At 40.7% G+C, this 17,381-nt stretch overlaps 1 protein-coding gene across 1 annotated transcript; it reads left to right on the top strand.

Annotated features, from left to right (window-relative positions):
* The first annotated feature begins 9,630 nt into the window (after positions 1-9,630).
* LOC127103876 (SCY1-like protein 2 A) lies at positions 9,631-11,155 on the top strand. Its single transcript, XM_051041117.1, has one exon. The coding sequence runs from the start codon at positions 9,632-9,634 to the stop codon at positions 11,153-11,155; it is 1,524 nt and encodes a 507-aa protein (XP_050897074.1). The 5' UTR covers position 9,631.
* Positions 11,156-17,381: the final 6,226 nt, after the last annotated feature.

Below are 17,381 nucleotides of genomic sequence, written 5' to 3'. Positions count from 1 at the left end.
GAACTGTGCTGAAAGTTGAAATTAAATCGGTATTTGTGTGAGTAATGATTTCCCGATCGTATAACTTTTTACGGAATCGGAATCGGAGGTCCGGAAGTCCTCCAACGGCGGAATTCTGCATTCTGCCGTGTGTTAGCGCAGGAATTGTTGTTTGGTCTGCGTTAACCGGTTAACCCAGGGTGTTAACCGGTTAACACTGTATTGAAATGTGAAAATATTGAGTTTTGCCTGCGTTAACCGGTTAACCCAGGGCGTTAACCGGTTAACGCTGTTGCGTTTTGCCAGAAAGTGAGTTTTGCCTGCGTTAACCGGTTAACCCAGGACGTTAACCGGTTAACACTGTTGCAGAGGGAAAAATTATTGTTTTTAAAACGTGGTGTACCTAATTGAGGGTTGGCCTATGTTGCCTATAGTGTAATAGGGATAAATTCCCGCTGTTTTGAGCAGTATATGAAATATTGAAATGTACTAATATTGTGGTAGTTGTTTGGCATAATCTGACATGCTTATGTGATGAAAGATTGATGAGGTATAATGATGTACATGATGCTGTGAATGTACATATTATGCATGTATGTGTGAATGGACTGTTGTATGGCTCAGAGTGTGAGCATATGTTTATTCTTGAATTATTGTGATGTTGCATTGCTAGATGATTAGCATGCATGGCATAGCCTTCGGGGCTGTAGCTAATTCCCATAGTGAGGAATTAGTGAGTGAACCATTGTGGGTTTGTTGTTGATGTTTGCATACTAGATGATTAGTGTGCATAGTCTAGCCTTCGGGGCTGTAGCTAATTCCCATGGTGAGGAATTAGTGAGTGAGTCACTAGGTCTCAAATGAGTGAGACTAGTGAGCTTAGTAGCCGTATCTGGAGGGATCGGTGAGCTTGAAATATATGTTCAAGAATAGTCGGTACCGCATGTGTAGAGTCTCATTGCATAAAAATATGTATGGCGTATAATATGAATGGATGTGTTCCAATATTATACGTGTGTTGTGTTGTTGTTAAGTATGATTTGAGATTATACTGGTATTGTATATTGATGTGGAGTATGATGTTTAAGCCAATGAGTTATTACTGAATGTGTATTGCAATTAGGGTGATTGATGTGTTAATTACTTGGCATTACATGTTGTTTTATAATGCTTATTATATTGATTGAGGAACTCACCCTTACAACTATTTTTCAGGTAACGAGAAATGAGTTGAGTAGAAGCAAATGCTTGGAGTCTAGTGTAGTCTCCCTAGTGGGTCATGCTCTGATAGATGTAACATCGGGCGGGGAAAACTTTGATTATTATTGTTGTTGTTGTTGAACTAAATTACATGTGATGTTACATGTTTTGCATGATTGAGTTGATCTCTATCCGCTGCGTAATTGTGCAAATACTTTATATTTAAATTAAATAAAAGAGCATGATGGTTATATTGTTTAAATGGTGTGGAATGTTTGTGTGACACCCTTGGTGCACTATTACTCTGATTATATGTTTATTATTTTAATTAAATTTTTTTTTTGGGGTATTTTAGAAGGGTGTTACATAAGTGGTATCAGAGCATAGTCGGTCGTGTCGAGTCGTAATTATTCTGGTTTCCCTGTACGGGATAGGTGTTGTGTAACCCTATCAGTACTTATTGTTTTAGTTTGTTGGGTTTTCAGAATAGAGATGGCTGGAAGAGGTAGAGACGATGCTGCGATTGCTGAGGCTCTGGGTATGCTAGTTGGAGTACTTGGAGGGAATCCAAATGTTGTAGGAATGGGAGCTGCTCGTCAACTGAGTGAGTTCCAGAAGAACAATCCTCCAATGTTCAAGGGAGCATACGATCCAGATGGTGCTCAGAAGTGGTTGAAGGAGATCGAGAGGATCTTCAGAGTAACTGAGTGTGCTGATAACCAGAAGGTCAGGTTCGGTACACATATGCTGTCAGAGGAAGCTGATGATTGGTGGGTTGCTACCCGCACTGAGTTGGAATCTGCTGGGATTACTGAAATCACTTGGGCTGTGTTCAGGGAAAGGTTCCTGAGAAAGTATTTTCCAGAAGATGTCAGAGGAAAGAAAGAGATAGAGTTTTTGGAATTGAAGCAGGGTAACAGGTCGGTTACTGAGTATGCTGCGAAGTTCACCGAGCTGTCAAAGTACTATACTCCCTATAATGAGGCTGCTGGAGAATTTTCGAAATGTGTGAAGTTTGAGAACGGGTTGCGTCCTGAGATCAAACAAGCTATTGGATATCAGAGGATCAGGGTGTTTTCTGACTTGGTTGACTGTTGCAGAATTTTTGAACAGGATTCCAAGGCTAGAGCAGAGAGCTATCAGCAGAGGGTTGATAGGAAGGGTAAGAATCAGTTGGATCGTGGAAAACCGTATGCAGCTGGCAAAGGTTTTCAGAAGCAGAGTGGGATGAAGAGGCCTAGTGGGGGAGACTCTAGTGCTCCTGCTAAGTGTTATAGATGTGGTCGGGCTGGACATCGTGTTCATGAGTGTACCAGTGCTGAGATGAAGTGTTTCAAGTGTGGGAAAGGTGGTCACTTGGCTGCAGAGTGCCGATTGAGGACTGTAACTTGTTTCAACTGTGGAGAGTTGGGTCATATCAGTCCCCAGTGTCCTAAGCCGAAGAAGGAGAATCAGTCAGGAGGCAAGGTTTTTGCTCTATCAGGTTCTGAGACTTCTGCAGATGATCGTTTGATCAGAGGTACGTGTTATATTAATGGCTTTCCTCTTATAGCTATTATTGACACAGGTGCTACTCATTCTTTTATATCTGTGGATTGTGCTGTGAAGCTTAAGTTAGAGATATCTGAGATGCGTGGAAGTATGGTGATTGATACTCCTGCAAAGGGTTCAGTGACTACTACTTCGGTTTGTTTGAGTTGTCCTTTGAATATTTTTGGTAGAGATTTTGGGATAGACCTTGTGTGTCTTCCATTAGTGCAGATTGACGTTATCTTGGGTATGAACTGGTTGGTGTTTAACCGAGTTTATATCAACTGTTTTGATAAGACGGTGATATTTCCTGAGACTGAGGAAGGGCAGTGTCTGTTTCTATCAGCCAGGCAGGTGAATGAGGAAGTGGCAGATGGGGCAGAGTTGTTTATGCTGTTAGCGACTTTAGAGGCTAAAGATAAACTGGTGATTCGTGATCTAGCAGTGGTGTGTGATTTTCCTGATGTGTTTCCGGAAGAAGTGAATGAATTGCCGCCAGAGCGTGAAGTTGAGTTCTCGATTGATTTGATACCTGGTACTAGACCGATATCAATGGCTCCGTACCGTATGTCTGCTGTTGAGTTAGCTGAATTGAAAAGTCAGTTGGAAGATTTGTTGGATAAGAAGTTTATTCGTCCAAGTGTGTCACCGTGGGGTGCACCAGTGTTGTTGGTTAAGAAGAAGGAAGGTACTATGAGGTTGTGTGTGGACTACAGGCAACTGAATAAAGTGACGATCAAGAATCGGTATCCTTTGCCGAGGATTGATGATTTGATGGATCAGTTGGTTGGTGCGAGTGTGTTCAGCAAGATAGATTTGAGATCTGGGTATCATCAGATACGTGTGAAAACTGAGGATATTCAGAAGACTGCTTTCAGAACGAGGTATGGACATTATGAGTATTCTGTAATGCCTTTTGGTGTGACTAATGCGCCTGGAGTATTTATGGAGTACATGAATAGGATTTTCCATCCGTACTTGGATCAGTTTGTTGTGGTGTTTATTGATGACATTTTGGTGTATTCGAAATCTGAAGAAGAGCATGCTGAGCATTTGAGAGTGGTTTTAGAAGTTCTACGGGAAAAGAAGTTATTTGCTAAACTCTCTAAGTGTGAATTTTGGTTAGAAGAAGTTAGTTTTCTTGGTCATGTGATTTCAAGAGGTGGTGTTGCTGTTGATCCTTCTAAGATAGAAGCGGTATCTAAGTGGGAAGCTCCGAAGTCTGTTGCTGAGATTCGAAGTTTCCTTGGTTTGGCTGGTTATTATAGGAAGTTCATTGAGGGATTTTCTAAGTTGGCGTTACCGTTGACGATGTTGACTAGAAAGGGGCAAGCGTTTGTTTGGGACTCAAAATGTGAGGAAGGTTTCCAAGAGTTAAAGAGAAGGTTGACTACTGCTCCTATTCTGATATTACCGAGTTCGTCGGAACCATTTGAGGTTTACTGTGATGCTTCATTGTTGGGTTTGGGTGGTGTGTTGATGCAGAATAAGCAGGTTATAGCTTATGCTTCGAGACAACTGAGAGTTCATGAGAGGAACTATCCGACACACGATTTAGAGTTGGCAGCTGTAGTGTTTGTTTTGAAGTTGTGGAGGCATTACTTGTATGGATCAAGATTTGAGGTTTTCAGTGACCATAAGAGTTTAAAGTATTTGTTTGATCAGAAAGAGCTGAATATGAGACAGAGGAGATGGTTAGAGTTTTTGAAGGATTACGACTTTGGTTTGAATTACCATCCGGGTAAAGCAAATGTAGTGGCTGATGCATTGAGTCGGAAATCATTACATATGTCTATGTTAATGGTTAGAGAATTGGATTTAATTGAGCAGTTTAGAGACTTGAGTTTGGTGTGTGAGAGTACTCACAATAGCGTTAAATTGGGAATGTTGAAGTTAACAAGTGGTATTTTGGATGAGATCAGAGAGGGTCAGAAATCCGATGTGCTTTTGGTTGATAAGTTGACTTTAGTAAATCAAGGTCAAGGTGGTGAATTCAGAGTTGATGAGAATGGTGTTTTGAAATTTGGTAGTCGGGTGTGTATTCCGAATGTTATTGAGCTTAAGAAGAGTATTCTTGAGGAGGGACATCGTAGTGGCTTAAGTATTCATCCTGGAGCTACGAAGATGTATCATGATTTGAAGAAGTTATTTTGGTGGCCGGGAATGAAAAGAGAAATTGCGAGTTTTGTTTATTCCTGTTTGACTTGTCAGAAGTCAAAGATTGAGCATCAGAAGCCGTCTGGGCTAATGCAACCGTTGGCTATTCCAGAGTGGAAGTGGGATAGTATCAGTATGGATTTTGTTTCTGGTTTGCCGAGGACAAATAAGAATTTTGAAGCCATTTGGGTGATTGTTGACAGATTGACGAAATCGGCTCATTTCATTCCGATCAGAATGGATTATCCGTTAGAGAGATTAGCCGAGTTGTATATTGAGAAGATTGTAAGCTTGCATGGTATTCCGTCGAGTATTGTTTCGGACAGAGATCCTAGATTTACATCGAAGTTCTGGGAGGGTTTGCAGAAGGCTTTGGGAACTAAACTGAGATTGAGTTCTGCATATCACCCGCAGACTGATGGTCAGACTGAGAGGACGATTCAGTCACTGGAGGATCTTTTGAGAGCTTGTGTTTTAGAAAAAGGAGGTGCTTGGGATTGTTATTTGCCTTTGATTGAGTTTACCTACAACAATAGTTTTCACTCGAGCATTGGTATGGCACCGTTTGAAGCTTTGTATGGTAGGAGATGTCGGACACCTTTATGTTGGTATGAGTCCGGTGAGAGTGTTGTGGTTGGACCGGAGATTGTTCAACAAACTACGGAAAAGATTAAGATGATTCAGGAGAAGATGAGAATTGCTCAGAGTCGTCAGAAGAGTTATCACGATAAGAGGAGGAAGTCACTTGAGTTCCAAGAGGGAGAGCATGTGTTTCTTCGCGTCACTCCGATAACTGGTGTTGGTCGAGCTTTGAAGTCGAAGAAGTTGACACCTCGATTTATTGGTCCTTATCAGATTTTGGAGAGGATAGGAGAAGTAGCCTATCGTATCGCCTTACCGCCGTCGCTTGCGAATTTGCATGAAGTTTTTCATGTGTCTCAGTTGAGGAGGTACATTCATGATCCGTCGCATGTAGTCCAAATAGATGATGTACATGTGAGAGATAACCTGACTGTTGAAACATCACCTATGAGGATCGAGGATCGAGAGTTGAAGCAGTTGCGGGGTAAAGAGATTGCCTTGGTGAAGGTAGCTTGGGGAGGACCAGCAGGTGGCAACGTGACTTGGGAACTGGAGAGTAAGATGAAGGAGTCTTATCCAGAGTTGTTCGCTTGAGGTATGTTTTCGAGGACGAAAACTCTTTTAGTGGGGGAGAGTTGTAACACCCCGATAATAATAAAATAATTATTTGAATTGAGTTAATAATTTAATTATTAATTTAATTAAATAATTGGAAATTTTATTATTATTATTATTATTTTTGAATTATTATTATTTTGGAATAATAATTATTATTTGGAAAATATATATAAGTTGGAATTAAGGAAAAAGCCCCATTGGGAGTAAAAACATTTCACGTGAAAACAGAGAAAATCGTGAAAAGGGGAAAAGGGCAGAGAAGAGGAGAAAGGAGCTGAAGAGCAAAGGTTGAAGAACGGAAAGGCTTGAAGCTCAAAGATTCGCCGGATTGTTAAGGTAAGGGGGGTTTATCGTCGATTAATGGGTATTTTGGGATAATATGTCATGGGTAGTGATAAGCCGTTAATTTGACCCTAATTGGGATTTGTAAATGTTGAAATGTTGTTGGATGAACTGTGCTGAAAGTTGAAATTAAATCGGTATTTGTGTGAGTAATGATTTCCCGATCGTATAACTTTTTACGGAATCGGAATCGGAGGTCCGGAAGTCCTCCAACGGCGGAATTCTGCATTCTGCCGTGTGTTAGCGCAGGAATTGTTGTTTGGTCTGCGTTAACCGGTTAACCCAGGGTGTTAACCGGTTAACACTGTATTGAAATGTGAAAATATTGAGTTTTGCCTGCGTTAACCGGTTAACCCAGGGCGTTAACCGGTTAACGCTGTTGCGTTTTGCCAGAAAGTGAGTTTTGCCTGCGTTAACCGGTTAACCCAGGGCGTTAACCGGTTAACACTGTTGCAGAGGGAAAAATTATTGTTTTTAAAACGTGGTGTACCTAATTGAGGGTTGGCCTATGTTGCCTATAGTGTAATAGGGATAAATTCCCGCTGTTTTGAGCAGTATATGAAATATTGAAATGTACTAATATTGTGGTAGTTGTTTGGCATAATCTGACATGCTTATGTGATGAAAGATTGATGAGGTATAATGATGTACATGATGCTGTGAATGTACATATTATGCATGTATGTGTGAATGGACTGTTGTATGGCTCAGAGTGTGAGCATATGTTTATTCTTGAATTATTGTGATGTTGCATTGCTAGATGATTAGCATGCATGGCATAGCCTTCGGGGCTGTAGCTAATTCCCATAGTGAGGAATTAGTGAGTGAACCATTGTGGGTTTGTTGTTGATGTTTGCATACTAGATGATTAGTGTGCATAGTCTAGCCTTCGGGGCTGTAGCTAATTCCCATGGTGAGGAATTAGTGAGTGAGTCACTAGGTCTCAAATGAGTGAGACTAGTGAGCTTAGTAGCCGTATCTGGAGGGATCGGTGAGCTTGAAATATATGTTCAAGAATAGTCGGTACCGCATGTGTAGAGTCTCATTGCATAAAAATATGTATGGCGTATAATATGAATGGATGTGTTCCAATATTATACGTGTGTTGTGTTGTTGTTAAGTATGATTTGAGATTATACTGGTATTGTATATTGATGTGGAGTATGATGTTTAAGCCAATGAGTTATTACTGAATGTGTATTGCAATTAGGGTGATTGATGTGTTAATTACTTGGCATTACATGTTGTTTTATAATGCTTATTATATTGATTGAGGAACTCACCCTTACAACTATTTTTCAGGTAACGAGAAATGAGTTGAGTAGAAGCAAATGCTTGGAGTCTAGTGTAGTCTCCCTAGTGGGTCATGCTCTGATAGATGTAACATCGGGCGGGGAAAACTTTGATTATTATTGTTGTTGTTGTTGAACTAAATTACATGTGATGTTACATGTTTTGCATGATTGAGTTGATCTCTATCCGCTGCGTAATTGTGCAAATACTTTATATTTAAATTAAATAAAAGAGCATGATGGTTATATTGTTTAAATGGTGTGGAATGTTTGTGTGACACCCTTGGTGCACTATTACTCTGATTATATGTTTATTATTTTAATTAAAATTTTTTTTGGGGGTATTTTAGAAGGGTGTTACATCGGACACCTACCAAAATCAAGCCAGACTTGAAGAAAGCTATCGTAAATCTTGCTTGTCATCCTCGCCCCCCTGTACTGTATGTTGCTTATGCAGAAGGGTTGATTCAAGCATATAACATTCATACCTATGCTGTTCATTACACACTTCAACTTGACAATACCATTAAGCTTATTGGGGCTATTAATTTGGCAGTCTTTAATCAAAGTTCATTCAAGAACATGTAAATGAAGGCTAAATATTATTCTACGTCCACATCTTTAGCACCTTTTACTTCTTCAGTAACATTTATGGACAAAAATCTAGTTGATGATCAGAAGAAGTTGGAGAAAAATTCAACTATTGACTCAACAATAGAAAGTCCTTGTATTGCCTCGGAAGGATCATCTGATACAGCACAGATGAGATCTGACATTGAGAGTATTCATATGCACAGGCTATACGATTCCAATAGATCGGATGAATCTTTAAATCAATCAAGAATACCAGAAGAAGACTTTCCTGTTGGTGACTGTTCTTTGGCATCTTCCAGACTAGATAGGGAACATAATATTAAGTTAGGATCCATAGGTGTTAGCAGTACCCCCTATATGGGCAATAAGGATACATCACAAGCACCTTATGGGACTGACTACATAAACTACTACAGCTTTGCAAGGATGGCCTCATCAGTTGCACAGGAGTTGATGTGTAAGTTATCTGAAAAGATCAATAAAAATATTATAGTGACTGAAGAAGAAATAATTTCAGACCAATCAAAGTCCATCATTAAGAAGTCCACCAATTTTTGTTGGCCAAGTATTCAAAACCTGAATGCAAGCTGCCCACAAGGGAAAATGCGGATGGTGCTTTTCTTGCAAGGTTGCAAATGATGACAGAGATTGCATATACCTTGCTGTCAGTGGATTGCAGACTGATATATTCAAAATCAACTTTCGGGCTGCTTGGATTATAACTGTCATAGTGATAGTCGCTTTTCTTGCAAAGATCATTGCTGTTATTTTGCCAGGTTATTATTACAAAGTTCCAATGAAAGATTGTGTTGTGATTAGGCTAGTTCTCAATGGCAGAGGTATAGCTAAGCTCTCCATGTACAATTCAATGAAGAACGACCAACTACTAACAGGACAACTATTCTCCAGTATCTGATGTAGACAATTTGAATTTGACTAAGACTGCTAGAGACTCTTTGCCATCACCTGGTGCTGTGGTAATTGAAGCTGGGAAGAAAGCAGAGGAACAACTACAAAAGTGGATTCGTGTTCAAGAATTTGATTCTTGGATTTGGAATTCCTTTTATTTAGATCTCAACATTGTAAAATACGGCAAAAGGTCTTATCTTGACTCTCTCGGGAGATGTAGGAGTTGCCATGACTTATACTGGAGAGATGAAAGACATTGTAAAATATGCCATATGACATTTGAGCTTGATTTTGACCTGGAAGAAAAATATGCAATTCACATAGCAATGTGCAGGGAGAAAGAAGACAACAGTACATTTCCAAATCATAAAATCTTGTCATCACAGATTTAATCGTTGAAAGCTGCAATTTATGCAATTAAGTCTGTTATGCCTGAAGACGCACTTGTTGGTTCTTGGAGGAAGTCTGCTCATAATCTATGGATCAAGAGGCTTAGATGCACCTCGAATTTAGTGGAGCTTTTGCAGGTTCTTGCTGATTTTGTTGGTGCCATCCATAAGGGCTGGTTATTTCAGTGCAAATTTCCAGACGGTGTAATTGAAGAAATTGTTACATCTTTTGTATCAATGCCCCATACTTCATCTTCTCTTGCCTTGTGGTTGGTGAAGTTAGATGCCATTATTGATCCTTACCTGGACAGAGTTCAAACTCAGAAGAAACAGGGAATTGGTAAGCAAGATTCTGTGGATAGGGAGTCTATATATGACGTTGAAGACTCTATTTTTCCACTTCAGCCATCAATTAATTACACTGCTCATGAGATGGTGAGGAGCACTGCTTCTTCATCTGGCTGCTATTCTGATATTTCCAGTTTTGGATGCCTTGCCTACCATTTAATTGCTCGCAAGCCTCTGTTCGACTGCCACGACAATGTGAAGATGTACATGAATACCTTTTCTTACTTATCCAGTGATGCTTTCTCATCTATACCGTCGGAACTGGTTCCTGACTTGCATAGGATGCTCTCTTTAAATGAATCTTTCAGGCCAACTGCAATGGATTTTACAGGTTCACAGTTTTTTCGAAATGACACTAGGTTACGTGCTCTGCGCTTCTTAGACCACATGCTTGAAAGAGATAACATGCAGAAGTCAGAGTTCTTAAAAGCCTTGTCATATATGTGGAAAGCTTTTGATTACCGTGTATTGCGATACAAGGTCCTTCCACCACTTTGTGCAGAACTTAGGAATGTAGTGATACAGCCAATGATTCTACCAATGGTTCTAAGCATTGCGGAGTCTCAGGACAAGGATGATTTTGAGCAATCAACACTTCCAGCCCTTGTCCCTGTCTTAAGCACTGCTCCTGGTGACACAATGCTACTGCTTCTGAAGCATGTTGAGCTAATAATAAACAAGACTACTCAAGAACATTTAATTTCACATGTTCTTCCAACGATTGTTCGGGCCTATGTTGATAATGATGCACGTTTACAACAAGAGGTCCTTAAAAAGTATGTATCCCTCGCCAAACGACTTGATTCCCAGCTGGTGAAACAAGTGATTTTACCCCGTGTTCATGGACTAGCACTCAAAACAACGGTTGCGGCGGTTAGAGTCAATGTGTTGTTGTGCCTAGGAGAAATGGTTAACCGACTTGATAAACATGTTGTCCTGGAAATCTTGCAAACTATTCAGCGCTGTACTCCTGTTGATCATTCACCTCCAACCCTTGTGTGTACCCTTGGGGTTGCAAATTCTATTTTTAAGCAGTATGGAGTAGAATATGTTGCTGAACATGTTCTTCCATTGCTTATGCCACTCCTGACTGCTCAACAACTCAATGTTCAACAGTTTGCCAAATATATGCTTTTTGTCAAGAACATCCTCCACAAGACCTTTCCCTGCGAAAGTGTTTCATCCCAAATCTGCAGCACAATACACACGAGTTAATATAATTTCATAAAGCAAAAATGCACTGCAGTAAATAAGTTTCTTACCGACAGTAAAATTTTCTTGGAGATGAAGAGAATTAAGGGAGGGACCACTAGCTTGAGTATGGACAAAAAATTCCCAACCTCCGTACACTCCACTACTCTGAAAAACAAAAACACAGCAGAGAGAAAGGATTATTAGTGGTATATAATAGGAGGCCACTATTCATAAGGAGGCAGCCGAAAAACCCTAGAGGAAAAAGAAGATGGTTCATACAAAGAAAACCCTACCGTTGAACCACCCCCTTCCATTTTCATTTTGAACCAGCTACCGTGAAACTCCGTCACCGTTATCACCATCCGCCAGTTGAATCCCCATGCCATACTCTTTGTTCTGGATTAACGCTTGAAGGTCGAAGCTACATGACTCGCTGAACAAGCCAACTCACGGAAACACGGTTTTTAAGCAACTCACCAACGTTTGTGACTCCTTCCGTCTTCGACTTAGAAGGTAACCAGTGGTTTCCTATTTTCTGTTTGGTTGCTTCCAGTTTGTTAACTTGTTTTTTTTAACCAATCCAGCGCATGTTTTGAATATATGTATTAATGAATACAAGTTAATATCAACAAATGATTTTGTTTGAGTTGGTAGGGGTGTCGTTTGGCAAGCCCTAGGGTACGGGTTCGATACCTTGTACCCCATTTCTTACATTTTCCATTCTATTTTCATTTTTCTATGTATTTTTTTACTCCTTTTATTTTTTTTATTATTCTCATTTTCTAGACACTTGTTGATTTTAATGTTTGTCTTTGATTTATTGTTTAAACATCGATTTTTAATTTATGGATTTGGCAATTTTATTGTTATTTATCTATGATTATTTTTATCGATATAGTGATAGTATTTCTCCGCGTTTTGATTAATCACATATGACATTTTGATTAGGGTTCGAGGTGGATACCCCGCCTATCCTAGCCCTCGCCATCGTCCAAATTTATCTATTCTCCATTTCACTCAAACCTTCATTCAAACCTTTCTCAATCGTCCATCAATGCTTGATCCAACATCAAGCCATTTTTCACAACCAAAATCAAAATACTTAATTCCTATCTAAACACTTTTCAATAAAGATGGAAATGGAACGTGGTGGATACCACGCACTCCTGAGATTAAGATTTGAGGTGGATGCCTCGCCTATCTTAGTTCTCGCCATCGTCCAAAATTGTCAATGCGGTTTCTTCAAACCATTTCTCAATCAAACCTCAAAACACTTAATCCTTATTAAACATTTTTGCAAATAAGATGGAAATGGAACGTGGTGGATACCGCGCACTCCTGAGACTAGGATTCGAGATGGATATCTCGCTCATCCAAGTTCTCGCCATTATTCAAAACACATCAAACCAATCAATTTCTTTTCTCGCCGATGTGCGATTGAATCTTAAACCTTTTCACAAACGAAAGGTACTTTGTTTCAAAACAATGCAAGGCAATGTTTTTCCACCTGTTTTGGGTAGTCCAACAATGTTTTCGTCGATTTGACACAAAGTAGCTTTCGCTAAAATCGACCAACAAACAAACATTTTTCTACCCAGAACTACGTAAGCCTTGACTTCTCTATTGAGATACGTATTAGCAGGATTTATAAATCTTGTCAGGCCCACTAATAAAAAACTTAGGTTTAGTCCTTCATCAAAAAAATCCAAAAACATTTCTTCTCTCCTCTATTCTTCCTTTCCCACCTAATAACTTAAAGCCTAACACTTCAAACTAACATTAATGCGCACAACTGACCTAATGGTTCCCGTTGAGTACAGCGGACGTGAGGAGTGCTAATACCTTCCCCTTGCATAATCGACTCCCGAATCCTGATTTGGTTGTGACGACCATAATCATTGTCATTTTGTCTTGGGTTTTATCGATATTTCCCCTTTCCTTTTTAGGAATAAATAAAGTTCGGTGGTGACTCTATTCAGTCCATCATTGCGAGCGCGCGATTGCGCTTCGCTAGGTCGTATTCCTATTTTTCCGCGAGGTACGACAGATGGCGACTCTGCTGGGGACTGTTGTTCCCTAAGCGAGTCAAGCCTAGTTAGGACTTGTTTGTGCCTTTGTTTGTTTAATTGTATGGCTTTTCCTTATTTATTTCTTTTTATTATCTTTATTATTATATTGATATATCTGTTGTATATTTCTTCTGTTGAGATTGTTGGTATTTGGGTATTTGATTGCAAACCATGTGGGAAAGACTCTACACCCGAGTCTAGAGTGGAAAAAAAACATAAGATAGGACGATGGTTGAGTAGTACAAACTTCCGAGGTGAATACTTCGTAAGAGTTAGTACGAGAAACTCACTAAGAGTAGATCCTTTTGCAAATATTATCGCCCGAGGTGTATGCCTCGTAAGCTTCAATGTTTCAAAGGGGTCCATGACTCTAAGAACCTTTTAGAACATTAAAATTTTGGCCACCTAGAAATGATGGTTGCGTAGTATGGATTCCCGAGGTGAATACTTCGTAAGAATCGGTACGAGAACCTCGCTCAGAATAGATTCTCTAGATGGAGTTAATGATCGGAAAGTATTTTCCGTAAGCGTCAAACATTCTTTTGAATCCATGACTCTGAGTACCCTGTCTAGAACCAAGTCGATGGTTGCGTAGTACGGACTCTCGAGGTGGATACTTCGTAAGAGTCGGTACGAGAACCTCACCCAGATTAGATTCCCTTGATAGAGTTGACGACCGAAAAGTATTTCCCGTAAGCGTCAAACATTCTTGTGAATCACTGACTCTAGGGATCCTTTGTAACAAAGCCCTAGATCATACCCGGTGAGAACCTCTGTTTTGGAAAGCAATCAAATTTATCCATACCTCGGACCTTTGAACCTGTACCCAAAAAAAAAACATTGCATCCATCCATTCATTGCATACGCATAAAAAGCAAAACTCTTAGTTTGTTTCACATTGTTTCAGGAATCCAATACTTGTTAGCAAAATGAATCTTGAGAGAAGAAGCACTTTTCAGTTCAAATACAAGAGCGTGGACCTTGCTAGCCTGCAGAAGTTGAGTGCCAAAGTAACACCAATCAAACTCAACAACTTTGTACAAAACTATGGAAAAATTCTGGACATCCTAAATGAGAAGATGGACATGATGACCACAGTGACTATTGCTCAGTTCTATGATCCACCTCTACGTTGTTTCACGTTTTCTAACTTCCAATTGGCTCCTACCTTAGAGGAATTTGAGAGGATCATAGGCCGGAATTTGAAGGATCATAATCCATTTCCCAGGTTCGATGAAGATATTCCTCCCAAGAGGATAACTTTAGCTTTGGGTCTGAAAGTTTCTGAAGTCGTGGACAATTGGGATGTGAAGGGAGATTTCAATGGTTTTTCTAGGAAGTTCTTGGAAGATCAAGCAAAGAAGATGGAAAAAGAAGGGAATTGGGAAGCCTTCTATGCTGTGTTAGCCGTGTTAGTATATGGGATAGTTCTCTTCCCAAATATTGACCATTTTGTGGACCACCTGGCGGTGAGAATCTTCCTCTCTGGAAACCCTGTACCGTTCCTCCTGGAAGACCTCCACTACGCTCTCCACGATCGCCATGAGAAGAAAGGAGGAATCATCTTATGTTGTGCGCAGTTGTTGCATGCCTGGTTTAGATCCCATATGCCCGAAGAAGGTCCTTTTGTCTCAAGGGAACTCAAGCCTTCCTAGAAGTTAGCTTCCCTCACCTCCAGTCATGTTAAGTGGTATATCAGGGATTGGGAAACCAAGGATGTCATTGTCAGCATTTGAGACTTCCCCAATGTGCCTTTGATAGGAACCAAGGGTTGCATCAACTATAACCCCATGTTATCTCTGAGGCAGCATGGGTACCCTATGAATGACCCTCCAAAAACTGAAGCTTTAGAGCCTTTCATCTTACACAGTGCTGAAGCAAATCATCCCATGGTGAAAAAGATCAAGAGGTCTTGGCAAGCAGTTATCAGAAAGGGTAAGGAGTTGGGTAAGAGAAATGTCATTGCTCAAGAGCCTTACACTTGTTGGGTTGGAGAGAGGGTTCAAATGGTTAAACTCCCTTTTCCATTTGACCCTTCTATCTATCCGTTGGTTCCTGATCCAGAACCCATATTACCTGAAGATGTAGAGAAACTCAATGCCTATATCAAGAAGTTGGAGTTGGATAGAGCTTTACTCCGGATTCAAAAACTCAACAAGACTTTGGAATTGACCCTTGAAATGAAAAGGGAAGCACGACTGATTTCCGAGATTCGTACTCGTGAACTGGAGAATACCATTCAGAAATACAAGGATACTCTGGAACGCGAGAAGCTGAGGACTGAAGAGTCAAAAAGAGTTTGCACACGGCTGAAATATCATTTGGAACGAGCAGGATGCTGCCTATATGGTGTTGCTAGGTGAGTGCAGATATTGGAGAAACCTCTATAGGGACATAGAGGTGACCAAGGCTGAAGACTTGCGCATCATTCAAGACCTCCAAGGGCTTTACATTGAGTGGAAGGGCAAATTTCTGAGGCTGTCCGGATTTGCGAGTTCCATCATGCAAGAGCTACCTGAGAAGCTGCAAGAAGCTGATTGGTGCATGTGTCCAGAGAACACCCCACATCAAGTCTTTAATTTTATTAAGTTTTGTAAGGCGATGCTAGAAGGGCTGACTACCGACCTTGCTACGGTTCGGAAAGCCCATAAGCCATGAGCACGTTGTTTGTATTTGAACTTTGATATGAGATTAATGAAAAATCGCTTTTGAGATTCATTTTTATTGTGTTTTATTTCCTTATTACTTTAAATATTTGCGAACAAGTATTGTGGTATTTCTGAAATGAATGATTGAAACTAACCAAGAGTTTTGCAAACAAGATGCATTCATACATGCATTCATGCATTTTCAAAATAGAGTCTCACTCCGCCTTTCTTCCTCCAGTTTCACGCTGAATTTTCAACACCAGTATAATACTCGCGCTAGAGCAAGACAGAGAATGGCTGAACAAGAACAAGAGAGCGCCCGTGTAAGAGCTGAGCTGGACAAGATCAAGGGAGGCATGTCCCAGATGCGAGAGATGCTGCAAGCTTTAACCTTCAGGTTTGAGATTCCACAAGCGATTGTGATTTCAGAGACCACGGGCCCAGCAGTGGAAGTCCAACCTCAGAGGATGTTACCCTCAACCCTTCCTCCATATGGGCTACCTTATGACTTCGTCCCCCGAGCGGAGGTGGTGCACGACATGGGGCAATCTGTCCAACAAGCCGTGCCATTACCGATTTACACTGACGCACGTCCAGTCATCCATACTGTGGTTCCACCAGCTGCCTATGCTAGGCATATTCCTCACTATGAAGGTCAAAACCACATGTATCAGACTGTTGACTCAAACGTTGCTGGTGACGAAGTAAGGTTTGAGGATTTCAAAGAAGTAAAGGAGAACATGTAGCTCCTTGAGAAGAAGTTCCGAGATTTAGAGGGAGACCACGTCTTTGGATCTACTGCCAAAGAAATGTGCCTTATATTCGGGTTGGTGATTCCAGTAAAATTCAAAACTCCGGACTTCGATAAATACAAGGGGAACACTTGTCTAAGGAGCCATCTCATCATGTATTATCGAAAAATGGCTGCACACATGGAGGACGACAAGCTGATGATCCATTGCTTTCAAGACAGCTTGAGTGGGGCTCCTTCCAAATGGTACCTAAGTCTAGATCAGAATAGGATCAGGTGTTTCCAAGACCTGTCAGACGCGTTCATAAAACATTACAAATACAATATGGACATGGCGCCTGACAGAAGACAGTTGCAGAGCATGTTTTAGCATGATAAGGAGTCCTTCAAGGAGTATGCTCAAAGATGGAGGGAACTGGCTTCTCAGGTCGAACCACCTCTGGCTGAGAAGGAATTGGCTAAACTGTTTATTGACACTGTCCAACCTCAATTCTACGAGAAGATGGTTGGAAGTGCTTCCCTGGGATTCTCGGAGCTTGTGGCTATAGGGGCTCGCGTTGAATATGGTGTAAGGAACGGAAAACTGGCGGTTGTAGCTGGAACTTCAAACGCTAATCAAAAGAAGTTCTCTGGAGGGCTTCCCAGGAAGAAAGAGGGGGAAACAAATGCTGTGACTGCTGGTCAAGGAAGAGCTCCTCCAAGAAGGAGACCACAACAATATCCACCTCAGCAGTATGTTCAACAACCAATTCCCTATCTACAACCCATGTATCCCGTCC

The sequence above is a fragment of the Lathyrus oleraceus genome, chromosome 7 (assembly GCF_024323335.1).
Source record: "Lathyrus oleraceus cultivar Zhongwan6 chromosome 7, CAAS_Psat_ZW6_1.0, whole genome shotgun sequence".
Classification (NCBI taxonomy): Eukaryota; Viridiplantae; Streptophyta; class Magnoliopsida; order Fabales; family Fabaceae; genus Lathyrus; species Lathyrus oleraceus.
This window is presented reverse-complemented; position numbering and strand designations above follow the sequence as displayed.